At 51.0% G+C, this 14,962-nt stretch overlaps 1 protein-coding gene across 1 annotated transcript in view; it reads right to left on the bottom strand.

Moving 5' to 3' along the window:
- Nucleotides 1–14,962, bottom strand: part of LOC135397079 (sushi, von Willebrand factor type A, EGF and pentraxin domain-containing protein 1-like) — a 57,361-nt gene that overhangs the window by 4,814 nt on the left and 37,585 nt on the right. The window contains exons 24-27 of the mRNA XM_064628416.1: nt 9,802–10,017; nt 6,450–6,604; nt 4,481–4,595; nt 3,887–4,054 (exon numbers count right to left, since the gene is read on the bottom strand). Of these exons, the coding sequence (XP_064484486.1) occupies nt 3,887–4,054; nt 4,481–4,595; nt 6,450–6,604; nt 9,802–10,017 (654 nt within the window). The remainder of the gene's footprint in view (nt 1–3,886; nt 4,055–4,480; nt 4,596–6,449; nt 6,605–9,801; nt 10,018–14,962) is intronic.

Below are 14,962 nucleotides of genomic sequence, written 5' to 3'. Positions count from 1 at the left end.
ATCTTGTTTCCGCGCACGCTACCCACGCGCACTGCGCACTTTAGCGCACGATGCCATCTATCGTGCGCGGGTGAAATGTTCCTTTCGTTTACAAGCAACAGTTGACGGCCTTGAGCTCACCTTGACATCTCCGGGACGGGACGCTCTGGTGGACAATACATGGATTATCGCACAACAATCACACGCGCTTCTCTATCCCACAGCCAGCATCACGTTAGCCGTCTTTGATCCTGAACTGGGGACGGTAGCGGTGCGTTGCGGAAACAACATGGCGCTCCTGCTCTCCCTTGGACCTCAATCAATACTCTGAAGCGAAGCCTATTTAGTGACTCTATTGGTGGCTCTACCCAACGCACTCGCTGTACCCTGTCCCTCGTACTCCGGTGCCTCTTGCACGGTCTTTCCGGTCTTTGAGAGTCACGAGCGCGATACGCTTCTCGGCGAAGTTTCCAAGGCATCTCATTGGTTCTTTGGCGTCCCCTTCCTCCATACCTCACGGAGCCAGCAGCACTTAACGTTCTCCGACCTGCAAGCTGGAGCTCGAGAGTGCATCAAGACCGCCAAGCTCCGGAAAAGGAGTGAAAAGGAGCGCGTTCCCTTGCGCTCTGGCGTCGCTACTTAACGCGCCCATTGGCTCTGGGTCATTGCACGTCATGCTCTACGTCAATGTTTGCGGAGGGACCAGCTCGCGTGGCCTAGTGGCTACGATGTTGGTGTGCCATGCCGCGACCGAGAGGGGAAGCTATTCAGCTAGCTGGGACATTCTATCATCGCCGGTCAGGACTCATCTAGAGTGACCCGAGCAATGAACACCACGTTAGACGTAATTCGGCTTCTACCATCACAAATTTTTGCAACAGCTTCGGTGGCATGCCGCCAAGCACCGAACCCAGGAAGCCTTCTAGCACAAGAACGCCACGCTCGAGCAACGATCCGACAATCAACCGCAACATATTTCGGAGATTGTTGCTCCCCTACCGGTCTGGGTACTGTCATTGCGCCTACCTCAACTCTACTCGGTATCCGACCTCAACAGGTTTCAAACACGCTCATGCACATGCCTCGCTCTGGGCACATTCTTGTACGGCTTCCTACACTTGGCAAGTTAATGACCATATTGCTACGCATAGCCATCGGCACACAGGCGACTTCACTGCAATTTGAGCGTCACATTCACGGACCAGATCTCCCCCGCAACATTTTGTCCTTCTCCTACCGGCCCCGAAACAGACCCTCATGCTCGCCTACCGGTTTCGGTACATCGCGGCAGCCGACGCCACGGTGCGATTTTCTCAAGCCAGCGTCTCGGCACTGATCACGGCAACCATTTCTGTCACACGGACCTTACGAGGTTTTGCTTCTGTGCCGGTTGCGGCACCCCTGGCATCGACTTCGACAGCGCCCTCCGCTGCTTCACTGCAGGTCTCTCTTATCATATATCGCCACCTGCCAGAACTCTTCTTCCGCTCTTTTCCTGCACAACGAGGCTGTGACATGTCGCCAACGAGTGCCCCACTGTGCACGACTTTCGTAGCGCATCTCGTCCTGGGTTATCCTCGCTCACCTCCTGCGGCTAAGACGCGGTTGGCTTTAATATTATCGCCGCTACGTGTGCGAGGGGGGAGTGATGTGTCGGTGGACGACGACGAAGACGCACTTCTGCTGCCGCGCGCCACTGCGCCTGGAAGCCAGCATTACCGGCACCGTCCTAGCAAGAGGCAACGCACGTCCGCTCGCTGGGACATTCATCGCCGGTAAGGTCTCATGTAGAGGGACACCGTTTCCTCTGCAAGAGGAAACTTGCGCTAGTTTATTTTAGCTTACGCAATGCTTGCGGCATGCGCTATCGCGTGCTCTATGGGAAGGAACACGGGAGCCCGTGGCAGATTACCTCGTTCGTCACTGCCACGGGGATACGACGTCACGAGAGCGGCACAGCGGACATTGTCGCCTATCGAGAGTCGACTCTCTCGACTCTCTTACTGCTCGAGTCCAACAAATGGACAAAACCTTCATCACCTGCTGTAGGGTATACCAGCACGATGAGGGTGGGGACATCCTTAGAGTCCATTTCTATGACGCATGGGTGGGGCAACCTCGCCAATCATCCCTGCGGTTACCGTGGTACAGAGAGCATCCCAATGAAGGCTGCTGAAGGATACTCGTGCGTTTTCTGTGGTGCGCGGTTCTCCGCGACTACCCGTGTCCCAGAAGAAGAGGGACTGCACACCGCTTCCTCTTCTGTACTACCATGGTATTTGCCTCTTTTTCTTTCACCCTTCCCCTCCCTGGGAGCACCGAGCCGCCAAGTCCTAGCAGGCTGACCGCACCTAACTCAAACATCATTCCGCCCCCTCTCTGGGACGCATATGTCGCAAACTTCGACTGCAGCGGCTAAGGCACGTTCCACATTACTACATTTCATAGCGTGCACATACGTGCGTACACGAGCGATCCGCTACATTATTCACATACATGCAGGCGCCGCAAGTGGCAGCAAATACGCGTCTTTTGTGACCTGTGTCCACGAAGCACTATGGCGGAAAGTAGCGTTTCCCAAGTTTGAGTATGCGTGATAGAAACTGCTGACAGTTCGAAGGAAATGCAATGAACCCTGCACCTTTTCTAATTCACCCTCCCATGCACTCCATGTTCGAACGTCCATGTTGCAGTTCGTCACATACAGAGAAGACGGACCTCAACACACATGCGCGGAATGCGCAGATTGATTCTCCGCTTGCTGGTCACCGCGTGCGTCGAAAAAGGTTCCGCTTGTGCGAACTCCTTGCGTTCTGCTGCGGAAGATCTCGCACGCGTCCGTTGCCACGGTAGCCAACGTTCACCGGCGTCTGCACGCAATGAAATCCAGTAATGCGAACCATGCTGAATGCGTGTTCTACCTTGTCTACTCGAGTATATGACTGCACCGGCACTTCGGTTGCCTTCGTTCTTAGCACGGAAACGCATCACAAAAAGGGGCAGATCCAGCTTGCAGGGGGGGGGGGGGGCAGTTTTTTGTCGAAGCACCTAACCTAGACAGCACAACCGGCGCCCGGATTGGAACCCGGATCACCTCCCAGTATCGGCGTGGAATGCCATAATCGGGGCCACTACGATAAAGGAACTGGCTATGCAAGCTCTCACCGCGGTTTTGTAGCCGCGCTTGAACATGTGACCTCTAAGCAAGTCAGTGCAGTGCTTACGCCACGACATACTCCGCCTCAAGGAATCTTGGAGGGTTCCTTCCTAAATGCTATCACATTTAAAAGAAATGTAGACGTTACCAACTACCGATGAGAAACGTGTTCGGCAGCATGGAATACATGCGCGAAAATGACGTGCATTGCGCGAGTGCCGGCAGCAGTCAAAACAGCTAAACAGTCGTCGTTTACTTCAGTGTGTCGCTACAGAGCGATAGTGGTGCCGGTGTTTGTAAAAGGGCTTGCGGTTGTCGGTCATGACTGATGCCCTGTGGAAATGTCCGGCCTGGGCGGCCTTCTAACGGAACTGTGCCGAAATATATATATATATATATAAAAGCGTCTGAGGAAAACCCTGGACAAACTCCAGATAGCACAACCAGCACAGGAATTCGAACCCGTGTACCTCCCAGTCTCGACGTATCTCGCATCAGAGTTAACTTGAACGCCATTCCGGCCCTGGTGGGGCTTAGTAGAAATAACGGCGAAGGGTGTTTACAGTTAGAGAGGTGACACTCGTTGTGAGGGCGTTGTTTTCTGATAGGGGCTGCTAGGCTGGCTGTCTTTTCCCGCTTCGCAGACTGGAGCGGTGTTCGTATTAACTTTGACGTGAGCCGTACATGTCACTTCCTAGAGACACAAAAGACAACAGAAGAAGAACGAAATATCAGAAATACTCCGCTTACCAGGAGGGAGACAAATGGGTCGAATATACGCATTGTAAGTCATGTTGCTCTGCAGTTCGAGAAGAGCGATGTCGTTCTCGAATGTAGTTCCGTTGTAATTTTCGTGTCGTACTATTCTTTTTACTGTAGCATTTTTTGCCAACGATGCGTTTTTTGTGTCGGTCAGTCCTGCAAATGAGATGATGAAAATATGATATATGCCACTCAAACTGAAGCTATTCACACTTCATCGATAACTAAAGGTTCATTGGTGAAAAGTGATCATTGCAGCCCTCAAGGGGGGCGATGGTGCGCCCATGAGGAGGTCCACTTAACCAAATATATCGCCAATTACCGTAATTGAAAAGAAAGGCATTTCCCTATTATGAAAAAAAAATAGTTCTGACCACAGTTAGCGCAAACATCCTGTAGTATATGTCTACCACAGAGCGCCCTGAATTAGTAAAATTAACCGGATTCACTGCCTGAATTTTTGCCAACAAAGACGGCTTCATGAAAGGCGGCTGATTTCGCCAAAGTCTAAACAGCGCGCATGACTGGAGGAAATTGGCGATGCAATACCAGCTAGTGCAGATGCGTACAACAAAATCATACCTAGTCGTATCTGGATTTCTTCTGCTCTCACGGTGATGTTAGTGTTTACTTTGCAAACGCAGTGCGCAGCGGTTAAGATCCATGTTCTTGAAATGATGGAGCCGCCGCACAAACCCTGCAGGAAAAAATGTTGTACAAATAGTGCATCAGGTCAGTTAGTACAATACAGTTGGTACCAATACAATAAAGTTAGTACAATAGTGCACCAGGTAAAGGTCTCTCCTTGTAATGAATTAAATAGTATTCCATTTCTAGCATTCTAGACCTTGCTTCTTAATCCAACTGTCGTAGTGTTTAATCCACGCGCCGCCTAGATTAAGCTCCGTACAACTTGATATGCTATGATGAGAAGAAGCGCCTGTCATGAATTACATCAGTTTTACAGCGGCAGGTGTTTTGTGCAGACCTATTGCGACTTCCGTGGTCCCCATACTCAGTACAATATGGGAACTTGAAAGAATCGGATTGGGTGCGGAGCATTGGCGATTGTGCAGAGTTTCACAACGCAGGATCAGGAGGCAACGCAAGATCGTTAAAAGTAGGCGTAGCAAATAAAACCGTCTCGTGGCGGGCACAGTCGATGGTAACGAAGTTATCACAAAGAAAGTCCGAACCAAAAATTACGTCGTAAGAACAAGGATGAAGGACTAGGAACTCAGCAGGGTAACAGATGTAAGTCAATTCAATTGTAAGTCGTGCGGTGGATACTACGACAGGCAAAATGTAAGGTGAAAGTAGTACTCCTTCTGCGTAACTGTTCAAGGGATAACAAATCAACAACAAGGGATAACAAGGGTAACAAATCAAGGGATACGACAGAGAGCTTCACCAGTGTCAAGCAAAGCAAGAATGGCGCGTCCCTCGAAATCAATAGCTACGTAACATTGTGCGGAGAATTAAGTGTGGGTTTGAAAGAATGCGTTTCAGTCACTGACAACATCGTACCATTTCAACGACCACAAAGCAAAGTAGTTATCGCACTGAAGTAAGCACTTTGTGTACAAACTTTACTGCGTCCTCACTCAACCACACACAGCTGACGCAGGAATTCCCGTTACTGAAGTGGTAACCGTCAACGAATTATCTGTTACGTATTGACGTTTTAATGCGTTTGCATTAGAAGCCCCATTTCGAACAGAAGCCGGCGTGTAGCGGGTGACCAAGGTGACCGTGTACAGCACGGCACGTGACGGAGAATAACGAATCAGCAACGAGGAGAGCTGGGCCTGTTGGTACGATATCATAATTTTAAAGGGCTACAGAGACAAGGACGGAGGGAGATAGACAGCGGATAGGCGCAGTTTCAACAAAGGTTTATTGAAAAGTACACGAACTGCTTAAATGCTAACTGGAGCCACCCTACCGTGGCCTCCGCCCTCCCCTGCCATCTGCCGGCACTCTTGCATACACGTGCTTAGATACGCTAGTTCTTTATCAGACAGCAGGATGGAGGGGTTACTGATGCACGCCTGCCCCTGGCAGTTCCGATAGGACCACGCGTCAGGCAATCGAAGCAGCTAAGATCTCACAAGTCGGGCAGGCGTGCATCAGTAATGTGGCGCCACCCCTGTGTGGCCACATTAACCCATCCACCTTGCTGTCTGATAAAGAACTAGCGTGTCTAAGCACGTGTATGCAAGAGTGCCGGCAGATGGCAGGGCAGGGCAGGGGCCTGGGGGCCACGGTAGGGTGGCTCCTGTTAGCATTTAAGCAGTTCGTGTACATTTCAATAAACTTTTGTTTGAAGTGCGTTTATGTGTTGTACATCTCTCTCCGTCCTTCTCTGTAGCGCTCTAAAGTTATGCGCGCAAGCCCAAATTTTATCTCAGCATTTGGAGCTTAATCTACGCGGCACGTTCCGGTACTGCTGACAGAAACTTATGTCGTTCATAGCCGTAACGATTATCACTAGCCTTCCATAGTGTCGCCAATAGAGGTGGCTCTTCTCACTATAGTTTGATTCACGTACAATCACTGCATTTGTAGCTGGATTGACCTTCTTGACTTCCACCATCCAGGACCAAGCATTCTGGACATCTTCACCACCTGCAATTCTTGCTTCGGTCACATCTTCCTTACCGGTATCAGCGCTGTGCCTGTGGGTACTGCCACACACGGAATAATCTGCAAAGATGCAACAGCATAAGTGGATGACAGGACAACACAAAACAAGGTCAAAATATCCTGGTTCTACAATGCTTCTCATTTTAGACATTGGACACGTCATGTCTAATTTTGCGTGCGACGTCTGCCTAGAGCTTGTAGCGTACACTCGCTGCTATTTTATGGCGAGTTTTGCTACATCGAGAGAACACTACGAAAACGACACGATAAAGAAAGTAATCGAATCCAAGCAAAGCAATGCGATGTCACCTACTTCGAAGAAACAGGGCGATTGCCTTATCGTGCTCTCCGAACTGTCATCGCGATTCCCATCTACTAAAGCTCAACAACTTATGTGGGACACAATGTTTGTAGCAGTTGCAGAGACGCAAGCAACAGAACCTACTAATACCCTAGCCAGACGGCAAACCTATAAGGCCGTTAGCGGAACGGTGGTTACTTCACCTGTAGTCCAACCATCATTTCGAGTGACATCGTTCCTTGCCATGATTCGTTGAAAGCGGGAGGCGTACGCCTTTTTTTGTGACAATTACGAACTGCATCAGTGTCACAAAAAAAAGGTTTACGCCTCTCATTTTTAACGAATCATGGCAGAGAACGATGTCACTCGAAATGACAGCTGGACTACAGGTGAAGTAACAGCCGTTCCACAAACGGCCTTATAGGTTTGCCGTCTGACTAGGGTATAAAGTAGGGTAACAGAAGAGGTAAATAAATATGCAATAAGGTAGGGTTCCCTGAATATTGAATGTGCTCCAGATCCTCTAGAGCACCACAGTGGCAGCAGGTGGGAGAGTCAACTTGTCTCAAGCGGTAACGCCACTGAGCTGTAAAGGCTACATTGAGTCGCATTCGATGGATTGATGCAGCATCTTGACGAGAGGTGTTTCGTGGCATGCGAAAAGCGAGCGTTGGATCAACTCTGCTCAACATAGATGGGGGAGAATGTCGGTTGTCCATTGGCGGGAAGTCAGGGGTGTCACGAGGCGTCGCAGAATGGAACGGCGGTCTCCTCTCAGCAGAACAATACTGGTCCGTTTCCGATACCAGAGTGTTGCTTCTGCGGCGCTGTCGGCTTGCTCGTTCCCCACAGCACCACAATAGGCTGGAACCCACTGGAGAACGAGCCTGTAGCCTGCTGCGTAGACAGTGTGGTAAGCCATTAACACATCTGTCACTAGGGGTGCGGATGGGCCTCGTATGCCGGAACTTTCAATAGCTTGAAGTGCAGATTTGGAGTCTGTGAAGACTGCCCATTCCCGAGGTGTAAAATCAGCGATGTATTGTTGAAAGAAAAGGGGGTAGCAGTAAGGGGTAGCAGCCTCCCCTTGTTATTTTTCCAAGCACCAACCCCAAAAGGATGGCATAGAGTTCCGCAGTTGTGGAGGAGGTTGGATGTGAAAGGCGTCGTCCGTGCACTACGCCTTCGGATGGTATGACGAATGCTGAGACGGACTTGTTGTTTCGGGATGCGCCATCGGTATATGCTGCCGAAACGTAGAGAACATCTTTCATCGTAGAGAACTGCTCGTCTACCAGAGCATAAAAATGGGTTCGGAGGTCTTGAGGGGGCACCTGATCTCTTCTTTCAAGTCTGGAAGGCTTAAAAAAGTCGGCGGTACCGGCAGAGGCCAGGGGGCTTCCGGCGGTATAATGTCCTTAGCTATGAAGCCCGTGAGAATCTGGCGTGTCCTCTACGCTACTCGATAGAAGTCGCTTTCAGGGCGGTATCGAATTTTCCTGAGGAGCGGGTGACGGGGAATGTGAGCACGCAAACATAGGAAGTGCCGAGCCGTTTCACGTTCACGTAGAACATCAATCGGAAGTTCACCAGCTTCAGCCAGTACTTGCCGTGTTTCAGCCGTTCTTGGAACTCCCAGGCAGCGACGAAGGCTTTTGAGCAAACAGGGACCGAAGGGTATTTAATGATGTTGTTGATATCCTGTGCAGAATAGGAAGGCTGTAAAGCACAGTCGCCCTCACCAACGCCGCGTGAACTGCGAGCAGGGAACGCTTATCATAGCCCCATCCTGAGCCAGAAAGATGTTGAATTACAGGGAGCCATCGCTGTACTTTAGTTTCAAGGCGTTCAATGTGGCGAGCCCAGCGCAAGTCCGAGTCGATTACCACACCAAGGAAGCGGTGGAAGCGTACCGGCTCAAGCTTCTTTGCACCAACCCAAAGAGGGAAATTGGCCATAGCTTTGCGCGTGAAAGGGAGCTCGACACACTTTTCGGGTGAAAGGTCCATCCCAAGGTTTGTGAGGTACGTATGGACATTATTTAAAGCGAGCTGCTGGCGGCGCTGTATGGCTGGACGTGATTTTCCTACTGTCCAAAGGGCGACGTCATCTGCATACACGGAAAACGACACTTTGCGAGGAATTACTGATTGTAGGCCGGCCATCACTACATTAAAGAGTGTCGGACTCAGATACTTCCTTGGGAGACTCCTTGAGGAACAGGATGCTTAGGGCTTTGGCCTTGCGACGTACGGGCAGCGACAGTTCGGTCAGTAAGGAAGTCTTGGAGTCAGATGAAGAGCCGATCGGATACCCCAAACGAGCGCAAGGCGTGCAGCATACAAATGTGCGAGAGGGTATCATATGCGCGCTTGATGTCGAGGGAAACCGATAGGACGATCCGTCGATGGGAACGAGCATGTTGGACTGTAGAGACTAGGTCGAGAACTAGATCCATGGAGCTTCGGTGGCGACGAAATCCAGCCATTTCGTGAGGGAACGCAAGTTGTTTTTCGAGCCACCAGTCGAGGCAATGCAAAACCATTCTCTCCATTAGTTTTCCCATACAGCTTGTCAGGCTCACAGGGCGAAAGGGGGATAGGGCATTTGGGGGCTCACAGAAACGTGAACAAACAAGCAAGTAGGAAGAACAGAAACGTGAGCGTCTACCCAATCGCTGAGAAAGAAAGGCAGCCTCAGGGACTCTAAAATTTTATCGGAGTTGGTCGTCATCGGACTTTTTCTTTTCGCCTCGACACACTGCTTTTTGCGTCATGGCGCCCCCTAGTGACAAATATCTTTCTCAAACGATCTGTCCTGGAGCCGTCCTAGCAAACAACACATGCGAAAAGCCAGTGAGAGTTAAACCCAGTGGATGTGCCCCTGGGCCTGACTAATGCCCTCGCAAATGCTATGCTCCACCACGATCTCGCCATACAATCGTATCGGATCTTACCAATAGTGCCGTTGGTGAGCGTCTCCGCTAGCCGTAAAATGCTGTCATAGTCCCGGAGGATGAACAGATGGTCCTCTATAGGTCTGGACACTAACTCCGTCAGAGCTTCTCGGTTGGAGCTACTGGTTACGCCTATGCCATAAACTGTTGCACTGTAGATTCCTTTGCCCAGTATAGTCATAACTTGCTTGGGACTTCCTCCCAAGTTGGCCGTTCCTGTAAAAGTAAGCAGAGGACGTAGGTTATATCCAACGTTAACGATCTTTTGGAGCAGTGAATAAACCTGCAGTTACCGCGTCAAAATAGAAAAAAATGGAGGCAAACCCATAGCGATCGAAACGCGTAATCACAATATTATGGACAATGCAGCCTTAGTTGTCTTCCAAAAGGTAAAAACCCGACGCAGGGAAGAGAGGGCAAAGACAGTACTTTCTCATATATACAGCTGAACATTTAGTGAACGTTCGTCCGACTGCAATCACGCTGGTGAACACCGCAGGCCTTCAGGCCTCGGGAGCCGCAGGATAAGAGTTCGGGACATTGCAGCCAAGCGTAAGCCGAGGCACGGTACAATTATTTTTATTCGATAATATCTTAGCCAAACGCGTAGTTTTCTGCATGAGGCCTCGTGCTGCCACTTCCAAATGGGATGACGACCCCCTTGTTGAGACGCACTGAGCCAATGCGATGTACTTAACTAAGGACAGAATGGGCTACCATGTTGCAGAAGAAATACCGTATATTTTACGTGGCAAAACACGTTCATCTCTTGGCTGTATGTTGTCGGAAATATGTCGACAAGCGCTAAAACGACATGTAAACTATGGCCACGTGACATTCAAATGACGTTTTCTATGACGTGAGACGAGGACAAGATGGCGGTTTCGCGAAAAGCAGCCGCCTGAGGGAGGAGGAGGAGGAGGAGGAGTGTCGTTGGGAGGAACCCGAGAGGTCTGCCTGATTAGGCGGCATGTTTCTCGGGAAGGGAAAGGTGGTGGAGAGGAGGAGAGGAAAGGGTGAAGTGGAAGACCGAGCGGAATCCGCTCGGGGGGAGGATAGCTGCGTCCATGGGCCGACTTCAGGGAAACTGTGCCGGCATACGCCTATTACACATCTGAGGGAAACCCAGGAAAAACCCCAGACGGCACAGCCGGCCCGCGGATTCGAACCGCGGACCTCCCAGTCTCCAAGCGCACGCGTTACCGCTGCGCCACCGGACCTGAGGGTAGTCATAAAAGTAGAGGGTTTATGTGACCACAGGGGTCATCTGAGCGCGCGCTACGAGGAGGTGCGTCATTTCACTGCTGCGTCAACCTCCTCGGACGGTGGGAGGGGCGCTTCCGAGCAAGCGTCATGCGTCATAGGGAGGCTGAGGCCCCGCGCGCCGGGCAATATTCCAGACATTACCCGAAAATTCCGGAAATTCTACATCACGCTCCGCTGACGTCACGTCCCTGTGTGGTGTGAGAGGGAATAATTCATGGTCATTGAATCGGTGCGGTTATGAAAGATATGAACGACACCAACATAGTTATCCAGAGCAGTGACATAAGGCATGACATGCCGAGAAAATGCGAGATAGGGATTTACGTGTGAAACACTGCATCCCAGGAAGTCTTATTACATACACAGAAGAGTTATTTTGATAAATAATTGAGTTTTTCGAGACAATTACCCCCGTAAACCATTCACCAACGTTTGAACTGCTAAGGTAGCACACAAAAACAGTTTTGGCATCATGAAACCAGCAGTCTACGGCGTCACATATCTAGTGTCGCCGTTAAATCTAACTATGCCTAAGAACACAGAAAATAAAGTTTATGAAGGTCACTACTCATGAGAATTTATAACCCCGATTTACCACAAACTAAAACACGCAGCAGCTGGAGAGCTATTGGGAACGCTCCATTCGGAATTTTGCACATACAATTACTGTAGACTCACACTTATAATTCATATGAACATCAATGACGAATATAGAGAGCATTGTAAGTGCAATTTCTTACAAGAACAAACCTTTCTTCTACTTCGAGTACAGACAGACATATTCAAACAGCTTCTAACGGAATTAATCACTCAGTTGTTGCATAAATACAGTTTAGTCGCACGCAAATAATGACTACTTCTCATTTGATCAATAAACGAGAATAGCGCGATTTTCTCAGCGACTTGCGACATTCAAGCTTCGAATTACCGGCACAACAGGCACAATGTCAACAAACATGGCCGGATTTGACGTCGCTGCAGTAAAACGTGCCCTCCGTAGTCCAGACAAATACTGCGAGGGCATGCGAAAAAAATATATGACGTAGTCTTGAGTGCACAATATAACTATTACAGTCGATAAATTACAGCGAACGTTTCGTCCCGCCCGATTTCATGGGCCAGTTTTAGTGATTCGTTTTTCCTCAAACCGTTTGTGAACGGTTTCGCGGATGACCAATGAGAAGCGGAAGTGACTCGTAACGTAATCATGTGATTGGGTAGTGGTAAAACCGTTCGCGAACTCTTTGACTGAAAACGATTTACTAATGGTGTCTTCGACTGGTTGCTTCCGATCGCTCCAGAGCGGCCTGGGGCAACGTTTCATCTTCGACTCGTCGAAACAGAGCGCTCCCACTGCATTCGACTGGTTCATTCGGAGTTCTTTCCTCCAACTCGGAGCGCTCTAGAGTGCTCTCACCAACGCCGTCAAAGCGGTTGCGAAGTCTGGTTGGGTTCCGGTCACGTGACAGCACCAGCTTCCGCTGTGTTTCTGTTCCGCCACGCGTGCCACGTTGTGTATTTCGCGTCGTCGTCGTGTTGACTATCAGGGAAGCACCGGAAGCCACTTGAGCAAGCATTCCATCTCCGCTCCTCAGTTTGAACTAGAGTCACTAAATAGGGGTACAGAGTATCGCACTCCTTTTCCGCGACGGAGCCGTCGTTCGGTGTCCGCGATTGGGCCGATTGTGTCACGTGGTTTCTCCTTGCAGGAACGCGCCGTCCATGTTGAGTCCCCTCCATCCAAAAAACCGGATTCCTCGGTTGCGAGCTGGCTCCACTGCGCGCTGTTCTCCGGCGGAGAAGGTGGAGACTGGCGTCCCGTTGCTAGGCTACGCAGCCACGCTGGACCCAAGATGGCGGGCTCGCTCGCCGGCGTGGCTCAGTGTCGCTACTCTGCTCCCTATATAGTGACTCTAGTTTGAACCTGCCGCGTTCGGCTACTACACAATTCTTCCGGCTCGGAGACGCAGTGAGATGCGGTCTGATTCACTCCAGCTCGGAGTTTCGGGACCACTAGTCGAATGCACCACGTAACTCCCTGTTTATTAGAGCACATGTCTCGTTTGTACTGCCGTACATTCCGTTGCCTGACGGTGTCACGTTTGAAATTTTAGCTACATTTCTTATCGCCCTCTGCTGAAGCAGCAGGACATGCGTCACGTGCGTCAGAAAGCGTAGCTCCCCAACAGCGCTGACGCTGTCTACTCGTCTACTTGTATGGCAAAGTACAACCCCAAGTTCCCCACCATTGTCTCAGCTGACGCCTCATCCTATGGACTGGGAGCCGTTCTGTTGCAAGTGCAGCCGTCTGGTGATCGGCGCCCAGTGTCCTTCGCATCCAGGTCGCTTTCGGATACTGAGAGAAACTACGCACAGATCGAGAAGGAGGCCTTGGCAGTGACGTGGGCAGCAGAGCGTTTCCAAGATTTCCTCAGAGGCCTTCACGCAACGTTCGAAACTGACCACCGTCCTCTCGTAACGCTGTTGGGGAAGTCGCCAGTAGATCTACTTCCGCCGCGCATTCAAAGGTTCCGGTTGCGCCTCATGCGATTTGACTACAGTGTAGTCTACGTGCCAGGGAAGAGCCTGGTCATCGCTGACGCACTCTCAAGAGCTCCTCAGCCGAACGACGCAGACAGCGACACCCTCACTGTCACTGAGGTGGAAAGCTTCGCCAGCGGAGCAATGATGGGCATCCGCAATGTACCCTTGCGGCTTCGACGTATTCAAGACGCCCAAAAGGATGACAACGTTTGCCAACAGTTAAAGCGGTACTGCGCCACTGGGTGGCCACACTGGTCGTCGACACCGCTGAAGCTTCGTCCGTACTGGAACGATCAAGCAGGCATCACAGTACATGCAGGAATTCTTGCGTTCGGCATTAGAATAATCGTTCCCGAGAGATTGCGAGCAGAGGTCCTCGACTCCTTGCACGATGGGCACCAAGGGATCGTCAGGTGCAGGGCACTCGCCAGAGAAACTGTATGATGGCCAGGGTTGTCAGCACAGCTAGCAAGGGCAGTGAAGACCTGTCAGAAGTGTGCACAGCACAGGGCACAACCGGCTGGGCCGTTGCTTCCTTCAGAAACGCCAACGCTTCCGTGGCAGGTGGTAGGAGTCGACCTGTTTGACTTCAGGAAGAGCACCTACCTACTTGCTGTCGACTACCGTTCAAAGTACCCTGAGATTTCACTGCTGCCAAGTGCGACCTCTTCCGGCACCATCGATCGCCTCAAAAGTGTTTTTGCGCGGCACGGGATTCCGGATACCTTGGTATCGGATAACGGCCCGCAATTTTCCTCAAAAGACTTCAAGCGTTTCGCCGACACTTACGGCTTTCGGCACGTAACAAGTAGTCCTTTGTATCCCCAGGCAAACGGAGAAGTCGAGCGCAAGGTCAAGACGGTAAAGCGACTCTTGGAAAAAGCTGACGACCCTTACCTAGCGTTGCTGGCGTAGAGGAGTACGCCTGGAAACACGGGATATAGCCCAAGCGAAGTGCTCATGGGAAGACGTCTTCAAAACAGAGTGCCAGTACTTCCCGCGACGCTGCGGCCGAAGAACCTCAACCAGCGTGAGATATCAAATAAGGAAGCTGCCAGGAATGAGAGACAGAGGAGAGACTATGACAAGAGGCACAGGGCAAGGCCGCTGCCGGACCTGCAGCAAGGAGTCAGGGTCTGGGTCCGGAGTGCGAGGACAGAAGGGGTCATAGTTCGACATTCTGGATCTCCCAGGTCATACGTGGTGCGAACGACAGCGGGCATGCTGCGAAGGAACCGGAGAAGCCTGGTTCGACTAGAACGTCAGAGCAGGGGCGACGCTACCGGAACGTTTCACCTGCTACCGGAACGTTTCACCTGCTACCGGACCGGCACACGCAGAGTCCAGGGAT

Source organism: Ornithodoros turicata, chromosome 6 (genome assembly GCF_037126465.1).
Source record: "Ornithodoros turicata isolate Travis chromosome 6, ASM3712646v1, whole genome shotgun sequence".
NCBI lineage: Eukaryota > Metazoa > Arthropoda > Arachnida > Ixodida > Argasidae > Ornithodoros > Ornithodoros turicata.
This window is presented reverse-complemented; position numbering and strand designations above follow the sequence as displayed.